The 21,227-nt window shown below is 42.8% G+C and overlaps 1 protein-coding gene across 1 annotated transcript in view; it reads left to right on the plus strand.

The window, feature by feature from the left end:
- The window catches only part of mrps36 (mitochondrial ribosomal protein S36), a 22,498-nt gene extending 2,719 nt beyond the window's left edge, over positions 1–19,779 (plus strand). The window contains exons 2-4 of the mRNA XM_043706610.1: positions 4,708–4,771; positions 15,079–15,275; positions 18,657–19,779. Coding sequence (XP_043562545.1) covers positions 4,708–4,771; positions 15,079–15,275; positions 18,657–18,674 — 279 coding nt within the window. The 3' untranslated portion in view covers positions 18,675–19,779. The remainder of the gene's footprint in view (positions 1–4,707; positions 4,772–15,078; positions 15,276–18,656) is intronic.
- Positions 19,780–21,227: the final 1,448 nt, after the last annotated feature.

A 21,227-nucleotide genomic window follows, 5' to 3' on the forward strand; every position in this document is an offset into this window, starting at 1 on the left:
TCATTATTGGAGATGGAGAGGTCCAGGAAGGGGAGCCAGGTGTCGGAGATGGTCCAGGTAAATTTAAGGTCAGGGTGGAATGTTTTGGTGAAGTTGATGAATTGCTCAACCTCCTCGTGGGAGCACGAGGTGGCGCCAATGCAGTCATCAATGTAGCGGAGGAAGTGGTGGGGAGTGGTGCCGGTGTAATTATGGAAGATCAACTGTTCTACGTAGCCAACAAAGAGACAGGCCTAGCTGGGGCCCATACGTGTGCCCATGGCTACCCGTTTGGTCTGGAGGAAGTGGGAGGATTCAAAGGAGAAATTGTTAAGGGTGAGGACCAGTTCGGCCAAACGAATGAGAGTGTCGGTTGAAGGGTACTGTTGGGGACATCGGGAGAGGAAAAAAACGGAGGGCTTGGAGGTCCTGGTCATGGCGGATAGAGGTGTAGAGGGATTGGATATCCATGGTGAAGATGAGGCGTTGGGGCCAGGGAAACAGAAGTCTTGAAGGAGGTGGAGGGCGTGGGTGGTGTCTCGAATGTATGTGGGGAGTTCCTGGACTAGGGGAGATAGGACAGTGTCGAGGTAGGTAGAAATAAGTTCAGTGGGGCAGGAGCATGCTGAGACAATGGGTCGGCCAGAGTGGTCAGGCTTGTGGATCTTGGGAAGGAGGTAGAACCGGGCAGTGCGGGATTCCCGGACTATGAGGATGGAAGCTGTGGGAGGGAGATCGCCTGAAGTGATGAGGTTCTGTATGGCCTGGGAGATGATGGTTTGGTGATGGGGGGTGGGGTCATGGTCGAGGGGGCAGTAGGAAGAGGTGTCCTCGAGTTGGCGTTTGGCTTCAGCGGTGTAGAGGTCAGTGCGCCAGACTATGACTGCGGCCCCTTTATCTGCTGGCTTGATGGTGAGGTCGGGATTGGAGCAGAGGGATTGGAGGGCTGCGCATTGTGAGGGTGAGAGGTTGGGAGGGGGAGGGGCGTAGACAGGTTGAGGCGGTTAATGTCCCGGCGGCAGTTGGAAATGAAGAGGTCGAGGGCAGATAATAAGCAAGCGCGAGCCCGGGTGTCCTTGGAGAAGGAGCACGCGGTGTCGACCAACACCCTGGAGTCGTTCAGGGAGAGGTGGGCGCCGCAGGGAGTGGAGTGCATCATTTCTCCCTCCAACTCTATTTTGATTTAGTCCCTACCCTCCCCTTCACTGTTTTGATCACACAGCACTGCCCTTTGATGTGAAGGGCAGTGTTTGTCACTGGCCACCCGTGTGTTTTCCTTTCTTCCTGGTGGTGGAAATTGAATAAAGATTCGTGCACCTTGTGTCTCTCGCTGTTTAAAAAAAAACAAGCGCGGGGTGTCCAGGTGGCTGGAGTGTGTTGGAGGTGGGCGAAGGGTTCCTCGGAAGGTGGGTGGGAGTCCTGATTGTGAAAGTAAGCTCGGAGGCAGAGGCGGCGGAAGAAGTGTTTGACGTCACGGCGTGTATTAAATTCATTGATGCGTGGATGGAGAGGGATGAAGGTGAGTCCTTTGCTAAGGACCGATCGCTCGTCCTCAGTGAGAGGGAGGTCTGGAGGGATGGTGAAAACTCGGCAGGGTTGGGAGCTGGGACCTGGTGTGCGTGTGGAGCTGGGAGTGGGGTCGGGCCTGTAACTGGAGTGGATGTGGTGGTGGGGGGAATGGGGGTAGAGTCATGAGCAGGGGTGGTGTTCCCCTCAGAGTTCTGGGGGACGGAGATGGTGACAGTGGGATCTGTGGGAGGCATGTCAGCAGAATGCAGGTGAGTGGCGTTGGTGGGGGCGGAAGTGGTGGCACACACGGCAGTGGGGGGGGGAGGCGGAAGTCACTGAGTGTGTGACATCAGCGATGATGTGAGGGGCGGAAGTGATGTCACGCGTGGTGCATGAGGAATTGTGAGGGGCGGAAGTGGATGTGGGCGTGGCCATGATGGGGGCAAGCTTTCCCAGGAATCAGTGTGGTAAATCTTTGTCACACTCTCTCCATTGCCAGGATAGCCTCCATAGCATACAATATTCCAGGTGTGGTCTCACTAAGATGAAGCAATTGCAGCAAGACATCCTAATTCCTGTTCGCTAACCCTGTCGATATGAAGACCAACATTTTTATTGCTTTCCTCACTAGCTACTGCATCTGAATGCTTAGTTTAAAGCTTCTAACTGTAGAGCAGACTGTGGATATCATTGAAAAAGTGTTTCAGCCCCACAGGTGAAGGAAGCAGGTATTGAATGTGTTAGTAAATAGCAAATGATCTTTTTTTATAAGGGCAAAAGTACAGGTCTGTTCAAATATATGTGGGCTGGAAACTGGGAACAGCAATTATTGACTCTCAATTGCACTCTGAATGGCTTGCTAGACCATTGCAACACTGCCAATCGCTACAAAGTCTCAAAGAAATGAAAACTGCTTGACTACATGGTATCAACTGAGGCAACAGAAAAGACAACAGTAGAAAGAGCAGTGTTCATCCTGTAACGTCCTCCTTACTAACATCTGGGGGCTAGTGCCAAATGTGGGAGTTACCTTGCAGAATAGTCAAGCAACAACATGATATCGTTGCGCTCACAGAATCATATCTTTACGGGCAATGTCCCAGACACCAGCATTGCAATCCCTGGATACATCCTGTCTCATGGCAGGACAGACCCAGCAGAGGTAGCAGCACTGTGGTATACAGTCAGGTGGGAGTTGCCTTGGGAGTTCTCAACATTGACACCAGACCTCGGGGCACAAAATGTACCGAGCGAGGGATTTCAAAATCCACCACCAAGAGTGCTCAGCAGCAGTACTACTGATCGAGCAGTTCGGGTCCTAAATGACATGGTTGCTCAACTGGGTCTGCGGCAAGTAGTGAGGGAACCAACAAGAGGGAACAAAACATACTTGACCTCCTGCATCTGACCATGACAGTATCAGCAAGAGTGACCACTGCCCAGTGCTTGTGGAGATGAAGTTCTGCCTTCACACTAAGAATAGCCTCCAACATATCATGTGGCACTATCACCATGCTAAATGGGAGCAACGTCTCAGATTTAGCAACTCAAGACCGGGTACCCAGAGTGTTGTAACATCATGGCCTGGCATATCCCCCACTCAGCCATTACCACCATATCAGGGGATCAACGCTTGTTCAATGAAGAGTGCAGGAGGGCACACCAGGAACAGCACTAGGCATGCCTGAAGCTCAGGTGTCAACTTGGTGAAGCCACTAAAAAGGAATACTTCCATGCCAAACAACATAAGCAGCAAGTGGTAGACAGAACTAAGCAATTCCACAATCAATGGATCAGATCTAAGCTCTGCAGTCCTGCCACATCCAGTCATGAATGGTGGTGGACAATTAAACAACTCACTGGAGGGGGCAGGTTTATAAATCTCCCAATCTTTACTGATGGAAGAGCCCAATATATCATTGCAAAAGTTAAGACTGAAGCTTTCACAGCAGTCTTCAGCCAGAATTGTCAAGTGAATGTTATTAATCCTTTTTTTTAACGTGTTAATAGATCTAAATAACTGGTAACAGGCTAGGTTTTGCATTGTACAGCTCTTGGAAACAATCCATGAAGAATTATGCATTCATCTTCCAATTTAACCCCTACCTAGCCCTGAAGAGTTATACTGGACTCAAATCAGTAACTTCATTTTTCTCTCTCTGCAGATACTGAAGTTCTCCAGCATTGTTTGTTTCAGATTTCCAGCATCCACAGTACTTTGCTTATACCCTTTCTCCTCTGATTTGTCCAGTCAGCACCCAAGGCAGTGAAATCCTTAGCTGCTTACAGTATTTTCTGATATTTACTTGGTTGTGCTATGAGGCCAATCCTCGGAAGCCTGTAGATGGCTCTCATCCACGACTTTTTATTACTATTCCTTACTTCTATCCAAACTGATTTCATGTCCCAATCTGCTGCACCTATATCATGACTCACCACCACACTGGTTTATCAGCAAAGCTATGCCACCCATCTTTCTTTGTTGCCTATTATTCACGAGCATAGAATACCTCTAAATATTGAGTTCCCAGTCTTGGTCAGACTGCAACTCTCTCCATAATAGCTGTTAAGTCATGTTAATTTCTTTTTATTTGTGAAGTCATCTATTCTGTGTATTCAATAAATAGCTTTAAGCTTTGACTTTTTAACCATTATTATTTACTCTTCTGTTTATATTTTCTACCACTTCTTATCATTCTTTGATTATTGTTTGCCTGTTCACTTTCTTATATCTTTTCAATTTCTAAATTAAGATTTCTTCAGTTGATCCTCCCCTCCCAGCCACCAACCCACTAATAAATTTAAAGCTTTGTTCACAACCCTAGTTATACAATTCACCAGGATACAGGAAGCTTTTTTGATGCTAGAAACATTGAGTTAGTTTGAATTTCTGTTTAAAACTTGAAATAGATCTTGCTGTTAATTGTAAGTTATTTTTAAAAAATCACAAATATTTACTCATTGAACATTAGACCTAAAGTTTAGCATGGAGTCATCCATTATTGTTTTACTGTTCTTGAATCTCTATTATTCCACATGGGATATATGCATTAATGTTAGAGATTTGAATATCTTTGCAAATGCAATTGTTATTTTAAAATGTGTGCTATTGAAAGTTGATGCAAATTATTAAATATGTGAAGGGCTACCAATGATGGTTGAGTTATAGCATGGTCCAAGTAAGATATGTATTTTTTTTCTCTCTCAAATATCTTCTAGATTGTGAAAGCGCATCAACGATTAATTAAATTCCCAGATAGAACAGGTACTCCCCGTCCTAATGGTAAGTGTAGTCAGTTAAATTTCCTCAGTTCTTTGGTTTGCTAACCTATGACAATAAACATTGACTGTAAACTATAAACAAAACAAAACCCATAGGTTTTATTTTAATATCTTTCATAAATATTATCTAAGTGCAGTGATGGTAATGTCCCACTGTCCTTCACAGGCATGTAAATAGATTAAGAATTGGCACAGAGCAAATGGAGACATGATTACATGGAGACATGACACACTGGTTACAAAGGCCCAAAAACGTCTCCTCTTCCTCAGGCAGCTGAGGAAATTTGGCATGATGGCGAATACCCTTGCCAACTTTTATATGTGCACCATCGAGAGCATTCTGTGAGGATGTATCACTACCTGGTATGGCAACTGTACCATTCAAGATTGGAGATGGTTGCAGAGACTGGTGAACTCGGCTCAGACAATCACAAAGGCCAACCTCCCATCTACAGAATTCACCTAGCAGGCCAGCTGTTGAGGAAAGGCTGCCAGCATTCTCAAAGATCCATCCCACCCTGCCAATGTTTTTCTACAACCTCTACCATCAGGGAGAAGGTACAGAAGCCTGTAGATGAAATATTGTCCCCAGTTTTCACTGATTGTAGCCTATGTGTCAGGAAACTGAGGATCCAGTTACAGAGAGTGGTTTAGTCTGAGATCACTAAGTTTAGTGATCAGTCTCGAGGGGATAATAGTCTTGAAGGCTGAAATGTAGTCAATGAGTCAGATTATTTTGTAGCTGTTCTTGGTGTTAAGATGATCTAGGGAGGAGTGAAGGGCAAGTGAAATGGCATCTGACGTGGATCTGTTGGTCCGATTGGCAAATTGGAGTGGGTCAAGAGTACTGAGGAGGCTGGAGTTGATTAATGCCATGACCAGCCTTTCAAAGCACTTTATGGTCACTGAAGTTAGGGCCACTGGGCTGTAGTCATTGAGACATGCTGTGTGAGTCTTGGGCACAGTGATGATGTTGGCCCTCCTGAAATAGGCAGGGGCAGTGGCCTGCTGCAGGGAGAGGTTGAAGATGTCCAAGAAGACCTCTCCCAGTTGATCTGCACGTGCTCTGAGTGCACGGTCTGGTACTCCATCTGGTCCCATTTCTTTCCTTGGATTCACATAAAGGAAAACTGATCTGACCTCTGATGCAGTGACTGTTGGGATAGGTTCGTCAGGACTTGTCGGAATAGGTGTTACCTCTCCGCCGAAATTCTGCTCAAAGCGAGCATAGAAGCATCGAGACAATCTGGGAGGGATGTGTCATCATCTGCTATCTTGCACTATCTCTTTTAAGAACATGTAATGTCCTTCAGTCTTTGCCATAGTCACCGGGTGTCTAGTTTGGATCGGTTTTGGTCCTACAGATGTAAGTTCAAGCAGGACTCACATTAATTAAAATGTCATTATTTGACAATTAATTACTTTCCTGTAAACAAAGAGCTGGTCATGTATGGCAGCTGTAGTGTAGTCATACAGTACGGAAACAGACCCTTCAGTCCAACTCATCTGGGCTGACCACACATCTGAATCTGACCAAGTCCAATTTTGCTAACATTGGGCCCATATCCTTTTTAAATGCTATAATTGTACCTGCCTCCATCACATCGTCTGGCAGCTTGTTCCATATATACACCACTCTCTATGTGAAAAGTTATCCCTCAAGTCTTTTTTTTAAATCTTTTCCCCTCACGCCTTGAACCTATGGTTTTTAGTTTTGGACTCCCTCACCCTACGAAAAAGGCCTTGGCTATTCACTCTGTCCATGCACCTCATGACTTTATAAACGTCTATAAGGTCAGTCCTCAACCTCCAATGTTCCAAGGTGGGGGGGAACCCCGACTTGTTCAGCCTCTGCCTATAACTCCAAACGGTCCAGTCCCAGCAACATCCTTGTAAATGTCTTTTGCACGCTCTTAAGTTTAACGTCATCCTTTTTATAGGAGGGTGACTAGAATTGTATATAGTATTCTAAAAATCGCCTAACCAATGTCCTGTACGTGACATCCCAACTCCTGTACTCAGTGCACTGTCTAATAAAGGCAGGCGTGCTAAACAGTTTCACCACCATATCTACCTTCAACTGCATTTCAAGGAACTACGCACTTGCGTAGTGATTCACAGCTCGTGATATCTGCAGCACTTGACGAAATTCAGCACAGAGTTAATGAACTGGAGGGCAGACTTCAGACACTGTGATGCATCACTTACGGGGTGCTTCACCTGGCCACTTGGTTCAGGAGACAGTCACAGTCCTTAGGTTAAGATCTTATAATTTTGTTCATGATCAGGAACAAAAGTTATTGACTGCTGTCAGGTAGCTATGAGGATCGAAATGTTAGAAATAAAGGAGCGACAGCCTCTGCGATTGTGTGGTGGAGTGTTTGGTTGCAGGATTGATGAGTGATTTGACCATTGCACTTTGGTGTGTGGTGCTGGTCAAGTGGTGGAAGGAGAAATAAATGAGAAAATAGTGGTAGCGGCAGCATAGTCAGGAGGATAGAAACCTGTTTGTTATAGCTAAGAGCGAGAATTCAGAAGGTTGTGTTGCCTGCCTGGTACCAACACCGGGTCACCAAGAAGCTATCAACCTGTTTTGACTAGGGAAGAGGACATAATGATTAGCTTGGGCCTACATTATAAGAGGTGCTAATCTGTGGATTACAATCTGCGCCATGATCAAGGTATAGGTGGTGACAAGAGGAAGGGTGGAGGACATGGACAAAGCAGTTACTATACCGAGCTGTGATGCATCTGGAAAGGAGGCTTTCTATGGTGCATCTATAAAAATTGGTAATATTCCTGATGGACATGCTGAATTTCCTTTGCCTTCTGAAGAAGTAGAGGTGTTGGTGTACTTTCTTGACTGTAGCATTGATGTGGATAGACCAGAACAGGTTGTTGGTGATATTTACTCCCAGACCTTAAAGATCTTGATCACCTCCATCTCAGCATCATTGATACAGAAGGGGTGCGTCCTCCACTCTGCTTCCTGACGTTGATGACGAGCTCTTTCATTTTACTGACATTGAGAGATTGTTGTCTTTACAGGCTCTGTATCTCTTTCCAGTACTGTCTCATTGTTGTTTGAGATCCCACCCACTAAAATGATGTTATCAGCAATTTTTAAATGGAGTTTGAACTGAATTTTGCCACAGTCATGAGTACATTAGGAGTACAGTTAGGGGCTGGGAACAGTGTAGAGGATTATTGTGCAGAAGCCTGTCCTGATTGCAGTCTGTAGGTCAGGAAGTAGAGGATCAAGTTGCAGAAGGGGGAGCAAGAGTCCTAGTTCGTTGGAGTTTGGAGATGAGTTTTGTTGGAATTATGGTGTTGAAGGTGGAGCTAAAGCCAAAAAATAGGAGTCTGATTTGGGTGTCCTTATCCAGATGTTCGAGGCATAAGTGTGTGGCCAGGGAGATGGTGTCTGCAGTGGACTCTTATGAGGGTGAATTGTCATGGACCAAGGCATTCTGGGGGGCTGGAGTTGACGTGTTCTGTTACTAACTTCTCAAAGCACTTAGAATCATAGAGATGTACAGCACAGAAACAAACCCTTTGGTCCAACTCGTCCATGCCGACCAGATATCCCAAACTAATCTAGTTCAACTTACCAGCACCCGGCCCATATTCCTTCAAACTTATATGCTTAATGGTAAGGTCCTAGGGAGTGTTGCTGAACAAAGAGACCTTGGAGTGCAGGTTCATAGCTCCTTGAAAGTGGAGTCGCAGGTAGGTAGGATAGTGAAGAAGGCATTTGGTATGCTTTCCTTTATTGGTCAGAGTATTTTGAGTACAGGAGTTGGGAGGTCATGTTGAGGCTGTACAGGGCATTGGTTAGGCCACTGTTGGAATATTGCGTGCAATTCTGGTCTCCTTCCTCTCGGAAAGATTTTGTGAAACTTGAAAGGGTTCAGAAAAGATTTACAAGAATGTTGACAGGGTTGGAAGATTTGAACTGTAGCGAGAGGCTGAGTAGGCTGGGGCTGTTTTCCATGGAGCGTCGGAGGCTGAGGGGTGACCTTATAGAGGTTTACAAAATTATGAGGGGCATGGATAGGATAGATAGGCAAAGTTTTTTCCCTGTCTGGGGGGACTCCAGAACTAGAGGGTGAGAGGGGAAAGATATAAAAGAGACCTACAGGGCAACGTTTTCACACAGAGGGTGGTACGGGTATGGAATGAGCTGCCAGAGGAAGTGCTGGAGGCAGGTGCAATTGCAACATTTAAGATGCATTTGGATGGGTATATGAATAGGAAGGGTTTGGAGGGATATGGGCCGGGTGCTGGCAGGTGGGACTAGATTGGGTTGGGATATCTGGTTGGCATGGACGGGTTGGACTGAAGGGTCTGTTTCCATGCTGTACATCTCTATGACTCTATAAATATGCACCATTTTCCACCTGCTGTGGAATACGACATAACCATGGATGGTGATAGTGGTATTTGGGACATTTTATGTAAGCTGTGATTCAGTGAATCTGTCTGTGGGACAACTCTGCAAATTTTGTCACAATGCTCAGACGTTAGTCTGAAGAGTTGACAAGGCTGGACGCATTTTTATGGTTTTCGATGCAGTGTGGATGCGAGGTGATCTATCCTATTCTATTTCTTTTTGGTAGTGGCTTAGTATAATTACATGGTTTGCTAGGCCATTTGCTATAGAGCAGTCAATAGTTAACCATATTGGGTAGATCTGGAGTCATGTGTAGGCCAGACCAGTTGAGGACTGCAGATTTCCTCCTTTAAAGGGCATTGGTGAATTAGATTCATTTGTGCTACAGTATAGTGGTCACTATTACTGAAACTAGTTTTCAGATCCAGAAGTTTTTAAAAAAAAATTCAAATTCAGTTAATAACTTGAACCAAGTGCCATGGTCAGATTCGAACGTGTGTTCCCAAAGCAATAACTTGGGCCTCTGAGTTAGAAATATGAACAGGAGTAGGCCATTCGGCCTGTCAAACCTATTCTGTTATTTAATACAATAATGGTTGATTGAATACTTCAAGCCCTTTACCCACGCTGTTCCCATAACCCTTTACACCATTGATAGCCAGAAATCTATGCTTAACAATGGAGGTTCCACAATCTTTTTGGATAGAGAACTCCAAAGATTGATTCACTCTTTGAGGAAAAGAAGTTCTCTTCTTCTCATTTCTAAATGGCATTGTCCTCATTTTTAAATTGTGATCCCTAGTTCGAGACACCTATCAAGGGGAAACATCTTACCTGTACCTATCCTGTCTAGACTGCATGTTCCTCGATTGTGCTTAGAACTAATCCAGGTAATTATACTCACACAGTACAGAAGAAGCCCTTCAAGTCTGCCACCTAAACTATACAACATCTACAGTAGTCTCACTTTCCACCACGTGTCCAAGTGGTCATCCAAATACCTTTTCTGTTTCAAGGTTATGGTGTTATGCACCTCAACTACCCTCCCAAGTAGTGCATTCCAGATTTCCATCAACCACTGGGTGAAAAATATTTTCCTCCTATCCCCTATAAACCACCTCCTTTTACCTTAACATGACGCTCCCTTGATATTGACTCTTCAACTAAGGGGAACAGCTGCATTCTATTCACCCTGTCCATGCTCTTCGTTATTTTATACATGTCCATTATGTCCTCCCTCAACCTTCTCTGTTCTATAACAACAACATTTTGCTGATCCAGTCTCTCTTCAAAGCTCAGTTGCTCTATCTCAGATAATGTCCTGGTGAATCTCCTCTGTACACCTTCCAATGCCATCACATCGTTCTTAAAAACCAGTCTGCACACGGTGGGTTAGCTGTGGCCTACCCAAATTCCTGTACACCACCTACCTAACTTCCCTGCTTTTGTAAGCTATGCTGTGACTGAGAAAGGCACATTTCCTGTATGCCATCTTATCTAACCTATTAACCTGCCTGCTACCTTCAGTAGTCTGTGGACAAGCACTCTTAAGATCCCTCCATTCCTCTGAGCTTCCTAAATGTTGGCATTTATTGAGTACTTCCTTGTCTTGTTCCTCCTTCCAAAGTCATTTACCTCACACTTTTCTGAATTAAATTCCATCTGCCCAATTCACTTTTAGATTTACATGGTGGATATAGGTTTTATTGTCACGAATTAAAGAATGCGGTAGGACATAGAACATCACAGCATGGTACAGGGCCTTCAACCATTGATGTTGCACCAACCTGTGGAACCAATCTGAAGCCCATCTATCCTACACTTTTCAATTTTCATCCATATGTTTATCTAATGACCATTTAAGGTTGGCGAATCTACTACGGTTGCAGGCAGGGCATTCCATGCCCCTACTACTGAGTAAAGAAACTACCTCTGACATCTGTCCTATATCTATCTCCCCTTAATTTAAAGCTGTGTCCCCTTGTGCTAACTGTTACTATCCAAGGGGAAAGGGTAGACAGTAAGAGCCTATCTAACACTCTTATGCGTCTCAATTTAAGTCACCTCTCAATCTTCTCTTGAATGAAAACAGCCTCAAGTCCCTTAGCGTTTCCTCACAAGACCTTCCCAACATCCCAGTAAATCTCCTCTGAACCATTTCCAAAGCTTCCACATCCTTCCTACAATGCGCTGACTGGAACTGTATGCAATGCTCCAAGTGCGGCCGCACCAGAGTTTTGTACAGCTGCAACGTGACCTCATGGCTCCGTAACTCAATCCCGCTACCAATAAAAGCTGACACACTACATTCCTTCTTAACAATACTATCAGGGTGGAAACTTTCAGGGATCTGTTACATGGACGCAGAGATCTCTCTGCTCATCTACACTACCAAGAATCTTGCCATTAGCCCAGTACTCTTTTTATTCCTGTTGCTCCTTCCAAAGTGAATCGTCTCATACTTTTCGGCATTAAACTCCATTTGCCACATCTCAGCCCAGCTCTGCTGCTTATCTATGTCCCTCTGTAACCTGCAACATCCTTCGGCACTATCCACAACTCTATTGACCTTAGTGTCATCCGCAGATTTACTAACCATCCTTCTACGCCCTCATCTAGGTCATTATAAAAATGATAAACAGCATTGTCCCCAAAACAGATCCTTGCGGTTCAGGACTAGTAACTGAACTCCAGGTTGAACATTTCCCATCAACCATCACCCTTTGTCGTCTTTCAGCTAGCCAATTTCTGATCCAAACCGCTAAATCAGCCTCAATCCCATGCCTCTGTATTTTGTGCAGTAGCCTACCATGAGGAACCTTATCGAATGCCTTACTGAAATCCATGTATACCACATCAACCTTCTCAAAGAACTCAATAAGGTTTGTGAGGCACAATCTACCCTTCACAAAACTGTGTTGACTATCCCTAATCAAATTATTCCTTTCTAAGTGATTATAAATCCTATCTCTTATAACCTTTTCCAATACTTTACCCACAGCCAAAGAAAGGCTTACTGGTCTGTAATTACCAGAGTTGTCTCTACTCCCCTTCTTGAGCTAGGGGGCAACATTTGCTATCCTCCAGTCTTCTGGCACTAATCCTGTAGACAATGATGACATAAAGATCAAAGCCAAAGGCTCTGCAACCTCTCCCTGGCTTCCCAGAGAATCCTAGGATAAATCCCATCTGGCCCAGGGAACTTGTCTATTTTCACGCTTTCCAGAATTGCTAACAACTCCTCCTTGTGAACGTCAATCCAGTCTAGTCTGGTAGCCTGTATCTCCATATTTTTCTAGACAACATTGTCTTTTTCCAGTGTGAATACTGATGAAAAATATTCATTTTGCGTTCCACTTACCTCCTCTGAATCCATGCACAATGTCCCACTATTGTCCTTGATTGGCCCTAATCTTGCTCTTGTCATTCTTTTATTTCTGAGAGAAACTTTAGGGTTTTCCTTGATCCTATCTGCCAATGAATTCTCATGTCCCTTCCAGGCTGTTCTTAGCTCTAGTCCTTGACTAACAATGCCACACCTCCCCCTCTTTTTACCATCTTCTCTGTTCTTACTGAAACATCTAAATCCCAGAACCTGCAACAACCGTTCCTGTCCCTGCTCTATCTATGTCTCCGAAATGGCCATAACATTGAAGTTCCAGGTACCAACTCATGCTGCAAGTTCTCCCACCCTATTCTGGATGCTCCTGGCATTGAATTATACACACTTCAAATCACCTTCCTGCTTGCCGGTACACTCTTACGACCTTGAAACCTCATTTCTGACCTCACTACTTTCAACTTCCTGGAAACTGCAACTACAACTTAGGTTCTCATCCCCCTGCTGAATTAGTTTAAACCCTCCTGAAGAACATTAGCAAATTTCTCACCCAGGATATAAGTACCCCTCTGGTTCAGGTGTAGACATCCTGTTGTAGAGGTCCCACCAACCCCAGAATGAGCCCCAATTATCCAAGTCTCCAAAAGCCTCCCTCCTGCACCATCCCTGTAGCCACGTGTTCAACTCCTCTCTCTTTCAGAGATAACAACTCTGTTTGTTCTAGCTCCCTGAATTTCTGCCTTAAATCTCCATCCCTTTTCCTACCTATGTCATTAGTGCCTATGTGGACCACAACTTAGGGCTGCTCCCCCTTCCCCTCAAGGATCCTGCAAACACGATCTGACACATCATGAACCCTGGCACCTGGGAAGCAACAAACCAACCATGAGTCTCTATCATTCCCACAGAACTCTGGGCGGCACAGTGACTCAGTGGTTAGCACAGGGGACCTGGATTCAATTCCAGCCTCGGGTAACTGTCTGAGTGGAGTTTACACATTCTCCCTGTGTCTGCGTGGGTTTCCTCCCATAGTCCAAAGATGTGCAGGTCAGGTGCATTGGCCATGCTAAATTGCCCATAGTGTTAGGTGCATTAGTCAGAGGGAAATGGGTCTGGGTGGGTTACTCTTCGGAGGGTCAGTGTGGACTTGTTGGGCCGAAGGGCTTGTTTACACACTGTAGGGAATCTAATCTAAACTTCCTATGAAACGTGTACAATGGTGCTACACAGTGCCATCTTGGGTAGGAAATACCTAGGTACAAAATCTTCATGACAGAAGTACAAGAATAAAGAAATAAGTTTAAAAGTGTTCAGTAGCACAGTCAAATTATAAAAATGGAAAATAAATAGTTTAAAATGTTACATTTCTTAAGTCTTGGGCCTGTAGATGTTACAAGCTGGTCTTTCCCCACAAGGGCTCACTCTCCCCTGCACTGGGCATTCTTTCCCATTCTGGGCTAAGACATACCTATGTTCACTCACTGCTGCCACCAGCCTTCGTGACTGACTGCCACCATCCGGACCCATGTTTGGCCGCAGCCGTTGCCACCCTCCATTGCTGTGTCAACCACCTCGCTGCAGAGTCCTGTTCCTGCAGTGTTCTGGACACAGTTGAAGCCACAATGCTGCCAACCATCAAATGTCCCTCAGCCGCCCACCATGAGTGGCTATATGGCCGAGCTCCAAAGAACCAAAAGAAAGAAAGACAATGAAAGAAACGTGGTTGGAGGAAACAAGCTCTGCTGAGGGGACCTACTTTGCCACCAGCTTGGAATTGATATCCTCTTGTAAACTAAGGCTCTCTTCCTCACAATTAATCTTCCAGCCAATCTCTATCATTTTTAAATGTATTTATCATCTCTGTCACCAACACCATTCCCACCACCACCAATAGCCCACTTTAATTGATATTTGTCTATCTTATTGTGCCCTTCTGTAACTAAGTGTGTACCATCACAGTCCTATCCTGTACATGGTGGGAAGGCATGGGGAAAATAATGAATGACTCACCGCTGATTCCTAGCCTCTGGCTTTGTATTTTTAGTTAAGTTTCTGGACAGTGGGAGATTTCCCTGATATTCAGTCGCCTTAAATGTCAAAGGGAGGTGGTTAGACATTGTATTTATTTTGGAGTTGGCTGTTGTCTGGCACTTAGGTAGAAACAAAGACTGCAGATGCTGGAAACCAGAGTCTAGATTAGAGTGGTGCTGGAAAAGCACAGCAGGTCAGGCAGCATCCGAGATGCAGGGAAATCGATGTTTCAGGCAAAAGCCCTTCGTCAAGAATATTCCTGATCATCTATTCCTGATGAAGGGCTTTTGTCTGAAACATTGATTTTCCTGCTCCTTGGATGCTGCCTGACCTGCTGTACTTTTCCAGCACCACTCTAATCTAGACTGTTGTCTGGCACTTGTTTAGCACAAATTTTACTTAACATCCATCTGATTATTGTCTCGGTCCTGTTGTGTAAACATGGGCTTCTTAATTATGTGAAGGTCCAAATGAAATAAAAATGCTGTATCTTTTCATAGCATGGTTTCAACAAAGGTTTTTAATTTCTGTATTCAATCCCTAGTGCAAGAAGCCATGAAATCAATGAAGCATCAGGCACTGTCAAGTTCAACACAGGGAATGCAACCAACAGCATCAAGCTCAGTTTCTGTACCTCATAGCCAACTGTCTGGTCCACGTGACACTGTTGAAATAGTAAGATCTCTACCACAGAAATACAGAAGGCAACCTGTGCCTGTAGAAGAAATGGAGTACATTCAGGTGAGTCAATACTGTCTTTATGAAATCTTTCTTGTGCAAGGTTCACTTTCATGAGTACAGTTCAAAACCTAGAAAATGTAGCTATGCTTGAGGATGTGGGGGTGACGGTAGAGGTAATCTGAGTGTAAAAATGAGAATCAAACCACACCTAATACTAAGCCTTAAGCCTGACCGCCAGTGGACCAACCAAGCACTATGCTACTCGTTAATGTGCACTTGGAATATTGTTTAAGGAAATCCTAACAAAAACTGCAGTCAATGGAAATGCCAGAGGTGGGGGTTAGTAACGGTCGATGAAAGACACTCACCAAGGTTTGGAACCATCCAAAGCACAGAGGAAAAGGATTGATTTTCAGCAACAGCAATTGTCACAGTCCCAGTTTCTCACTGTAGTAGTATGTCGAGGTAGTGTCCTAAGCCCAGCCACTTTCAGCTGCTTCATCAATGACCTTCCCTCCATATGAGGGTCAGAAATGTGGGTATGTATTCATCAGTGAACAATGGTTAGATTAAGTTACCCACGCTGAAAATGTGTTGCTGGAAAAGCGCAGCAGGTCAGGCAGCATCCAAGGAGCAGGAGAATCAACATTTCGGGCATGAGCCCTTCTTCAGGAATGCTTCTTCAGGAAGGGCTCATGCCCGAAACGTCGATTCTCCTGCTCCTTGGATGCTGCCTGACCTGCTGCGCTTTTCCAGCAACACATTTTCAGCTCTGATCTCCAGCATCTGCAGTCCTCACTTTCTCCTTAAGTTACCCACGGTATGGAAACAGGCCCTTCTACCCAACCAGTCCACACCGACCCTTCCGAAGAGTAACCCACCCAGACTCATTCCCCTCTGACTAATGCATCTAACCCTATGGGCAATTTAGCATTCTAATCTAATCCACCTAGCTTGCACGCCATTTGGGGTGATTTAGCATGGCCAACCTGCAAGTCTTTGGACTGTGGAAGGAAACTAGAGCACCCAGTGAAAACCTGCACAGTCATGGAGAGAATGTGCAATCTCCCCCCAGACAGTCATCCAAGACTGGAATCGAACCTGAGTTCCTTATGGTGTGCTAACCAAGTGCTACACAAGTGTCAGGCAATGGCCATCTGAAGACAAGAATCTAACCATCTCCCTTTTGATGTTCAGTGACATTACCATTGCTGAATCACCTGCTATTAGCATCTTGGGCATCCCATTGACCAGAAACTAAGCATAACTAGCATTTTAATTAAATGTGACAAGAACAGATCAGAGGTAATGAAATCTGCTGCATGTAACTCCCCATCTGATTCTCCAAAGCCTACCCACCAAATCAAGGCACAAGTTAACAATGTGATGGAATACTCTCCAGTTGCCTGGATGAGTACAGCTCCTCCAACACTCAAGGCGGCTGATGCATCCAGGACAAAGCAGCTTCCCTTCATCACTGCAGAGTGACAGCAATGTATACCATCTACAAGATGTACTCCAACAACTTATCCATGCACCTCTGAGAGTGTCTTCCAAACTTGCAACCTCTACCATTCAAAAGGAAAGGGGCAGCAGATATTGGGAACATCGTGACCTCCATGTTCACCTCTAGGCCACTGATTACCCTGACTTGGAACGATATCACAATGTACTCATTGTCTCAGACTCCAAATCCTGGAACTCTCTTTTTAACAGCGAAGCGTGCGTACCTACACTGAGGACAGTATTATTTCAGTTAGACGTCTCTTAACACTGCCTTCAGGACAGTTAGAAACAGACATTGAATCCTAGCTTGAGCAACAATATCCACGTTCCATTCCTGATGCAAATCAATAGTGTTAAAATTGTTTTCTATGTCAAGAAAACTCTTATTTATATGCCTTGCAGGAATAAAATTCCAAAAGATCACTGAATTCAGCATTGTTAACTTTTTTTGTTTCATTTTTATCTGTCTATTTAACATGTTTTAACAGTGCAGTTTGATCAAAGGGTAAAGTTACCATGGTCTTAGCAGATCATAGAGCTGCCCCCTCATGAGAAACAATGGTGGTGGTTTAACCTGATGATCACGAGACCTCAGATGAGGGGAGAGGTTGAGGTGGTGAATCTGTCATGGTAACCTCTGCTGGTGGGGGAATTGAACATTCACTTTTGGCATCACTTTGCATAGCAAACTGGCCATCCAGCCAACTGAGGTCATCCACCTACAATTTTACCTTGCACTTGGAATATGAAAGCAAGTGAATAATCCTTATATCATTCTCTTAGTAACCTTTTTAAAAATGCACACTACTATGTATATTATGCATTTTTTCAATACTTCCACACATAGCTTGATATATTGGTCGGCATTTTAAAAGAAAAAGTTCCTTGCATGGAATGAATGAGTAATGCCCCTGCTGTCTTTTCCTTGGATTCTTAAAGTACATGGATACAATCCATCCCTACCAAGAACTTCACCTTAAGTTTGTTTTGTTTATTTAGTGTTTCTTAAAATTTGAACTGAATTTCTTCTTATCTCATACTTGTCTCCCTGTTTTATTTCACTAGTGAATAGTTGAGCAAAATATTTAATATTTCTACCATCCCTCTATTAAGTTGTGGTGTTATATTTGTACTATAATATTAGTATTATCTCCAATTATGTCATCACTACCTTTTTACATTGTGCGTGTACATTATTTTCTGTTTTGCTCCTATGTTCCTTAATTTATTTTCATAATTCTGTTTTGCCTTCCTAATTGTTTTTCTCAGTCTTTTAGTTCACTTTCATACTCCACTCCTCTGCTGTATATGTATGTGTTTTAAAAAATTCTCAAGGTCAGGTTCGTAGGAGAGTAGTCTGTTCTGTTTTGCCTTCCTAATTGTTTTTCTCAGTCTTTTAGTTCACTTTCATACTCCACTCCTCTGCTGTATATGTATGTAATCTATATTTTCCTGAACCTTAATTGTTCCTTTATATCTCTAATCATTGATCTGACGTTTGAGTAATTAGAATTTTTTTAGTGCAATACGTTTTTCCTGCAATCTCATTCGTGAATTTTAGTGAAATAATGAAAAACTTAATAAACTTAGTCTCCATAGTCCTCCAGACCAAAGGCTGCTCTCTCATTCAAGAGAGATGACTTGTGGTCATTTAATGTGAGGGTCACCATGCATTGGGTGAGGTTAGAAAGGTAGGACCGTCAAGGTAACCTCAGTGATGTGAGAATTGAACCGTGGTGTTGCTGTTACTGTATTGCAAACCAGGTATCCAGCCAATTGAACTAACCAACCCAATAATTATTATAACTATGAAGGAGGCAATTTGGCCCACTTTAACTGTAATTGGCCATTTGTTTATTTGCATATTTTATTGTGCCCTGAATATTTTGCTATAGTATGTTGGAGATCAAACTAACAATTTTTTTTGTCTTGCAGCGTGGAGGACCGGAGTAATACCACCTACTTATTTCTGTCATCCATCAATGGCTACCCTTATTTGCTATCAGATTTCCAAGCTGTGGGTGTAATTGTAATCCATTGAATACACTTTATATTGCTGCTGCACTCATTACACGTCCTCTGGCTAAATGGATGTATGTGCCATAGCATTCAATAAACATTGTAATACTGTTGTCTTGCAGAAAAGCAGAAATCTCCTGGTTTGTTTCCCAAAACGATATTCATAGGAAAAAAAATCAAACAGCTTTTTGTATTTTATTTTCAGATGGTCCTGGTAAAATTCATAAATATTACATTGTCTTGCAGAATTATGAGACAATTTCATTTATAAAGACACTTCAATTGATCATTTTCAGTACGTTGAATGCAACTGATATTTAAGTACCCTTTTTAATTGCAATAGATGAAATATTAGCCACAAAGATATACGGTACTATTCTAATTTTCAAACTTTCTAATGGCATTTCATATAATTGTTTAGAAGATGAAAAAATACAATTTGTGGTTTCCATAATCTATCACTGCTTCAAATAAAGTGATTGAATCCATTAACTTGAGCCTATGAAATTATATGACTCTAGGCATATTGTCAATACTCTTTTAAATATAAAGGACATTGAAAGATTGAAGTTCTTTGTTTTGCTTTTGTAAATAAATGTGGTATTCATCATTGTTTCCAAAACAACAGTTGCTAAAGATAAGCTTAAACCAATTGTCGAAATAGGCATTGTGAATTATACAGTCTAATAGAATTACAAAAACATTCAATTGTAAACAGTTTTGTTTTTAGTTTTGCAGCACTACATTTGCCACAATAATTTGTACATATGATGTGACAAATGTAGGAAACTTGAAAATTGTATATAAGACTTATTAACCAAATGATACTCTATGACCTGCATGTAAAATTGTTAAAACATCAATCAGCTGAGTGGAGGGATTTCAATGCATGGGGAAGAGAAATAGTATTGTACAGAAATATATGAACGTGAACTGTATTCCCATTATTACTAACATATGCCTTGTTCAAAATTGAATAAACAATCAAGCAATTTGAGCATGGTTAAAACTTGCCTTAAATTGCATGTCTTGAGCTGTACTCAGTTTGTGATTTCATTTCTTATCGTTAGCTTCCATTGAATTTGGAATTACTTATAACATCACTTCGCAATGAAAATTTGCTTGAGTTAAGAGCATAAGAGAAGCAGGAGTCAACCACACATGAATACTCTACCATTCAACATGAGCAAAGCTGATCTGATTGTGGTCCTAACTCCATTTCTTTGCTGACCTCCTTTATTTTAACTAATAAATTTAAAACACACTGTTTCCATCTACTGATAACATTTCTGCCTTTATTGATCTGGGCAGTTGAATTTCTTTTTCAAAAGTACTGGATGAATCAACCCACATTCCTATTATATCCAATAACTGATTCGGTCAGATATTCAAGCACAGGCTACTTCCCACTCAGCCATATGAATGCAGAGAAGTGAATTGATGTAATGAAGCAGGAAGAATGATAACATTTGTCAAGATTATGGATGAGCCAGAGGTCTTGTAATTCATTGAGATATTGTTCATATTGTGTTACAGACACAAATTATGCCTTAAGTTATCTAGTATGAGCTACCGATGTATGCAGTTTTGTAGTGGTAGATTTATTTTGTCTTTCACAAATAAAACACTCAGCTGACTATTTAAAAGTAGCTGTAAGAACCAAGTGGACATATTGCATTTAATCAGTTAGCACTCATCATGTTGCTTGGTAACTTAATGTATAAGCAAGTATTCAACTAGTAAAGCTAAAATTGAGTTCAGCAGAGAAGGCAAGTTGAGGGTAATATAAAAGGAGCAGTGTGAGGAATGTTTACTGAAGCATTTTTTAATGAAAAATAATTGGCTTTTTCCAACAATGAATGGGCTCGCTGCATGTAGCTCTGCTGTATAGATACAGTTTGGTTCTTGCTTTCTTCTAAATTATCTGATTTTGCATTCGGTAGTCATAGGTGCACTATGGAAAAAATGAGGCTGATGTCTTTATTTGGAAATAATACAATACACAGTTAAAATTAACTAGTTGACTATAACACACATCTTAATCAGAGTTCTACTGCTCATAGTCTGAGTAGATGGGATTATTGTATCGGATTTTTGATTTAACATCTCACAAACAGAAAGAGGTTCATGATCTCATTGAACGGCAGTTAGCTCAGGGAACCATTTGGTCTGTTGTTGCTCCCAGTTCTTATACTCTTATATATTTTATATGAGTAGAAAATGAATTATTCCTGATATATCTCTTGTTTATCCTTTATGGGGTATGAACATTGCTGGCAAGACTACCTGTCTCCAATTGCACTTATACTGAGTGGCTTACTAAGCCATTTCAGAGCTGAAAATGTGTTGCTGGAAAAGCGCAGCAAGTCAGGCAGCATCCAAGAAGCAGGAGAATCGACGTTTCGGGCATGAGCCCTTCTTCAGGAATGAGGAAAGTGTGTCCAGCAGGCTAAGATAAAAGGTAGGGAGGAGGGACTTGGGGGAGGG

The sequence above is a fragment of the Chiloscyllium plagiosum genome, chromosome 2, assembly GCF_004010195.1.
Source record: "Chiloscyllium plagiosum isolate BGI_BamShark_2017 chromosome 2, ASM401019v2, whole genome shotgun sequence".
NCBI classification, from domain to species: domain Eukaryota; kingdom Metazoa; phylum Chordata; class Chondrichthyes; order Orectolobiformes; family Hemiscylliidae; genus Chiloscyllium; species Chiloscyllium plagiosum.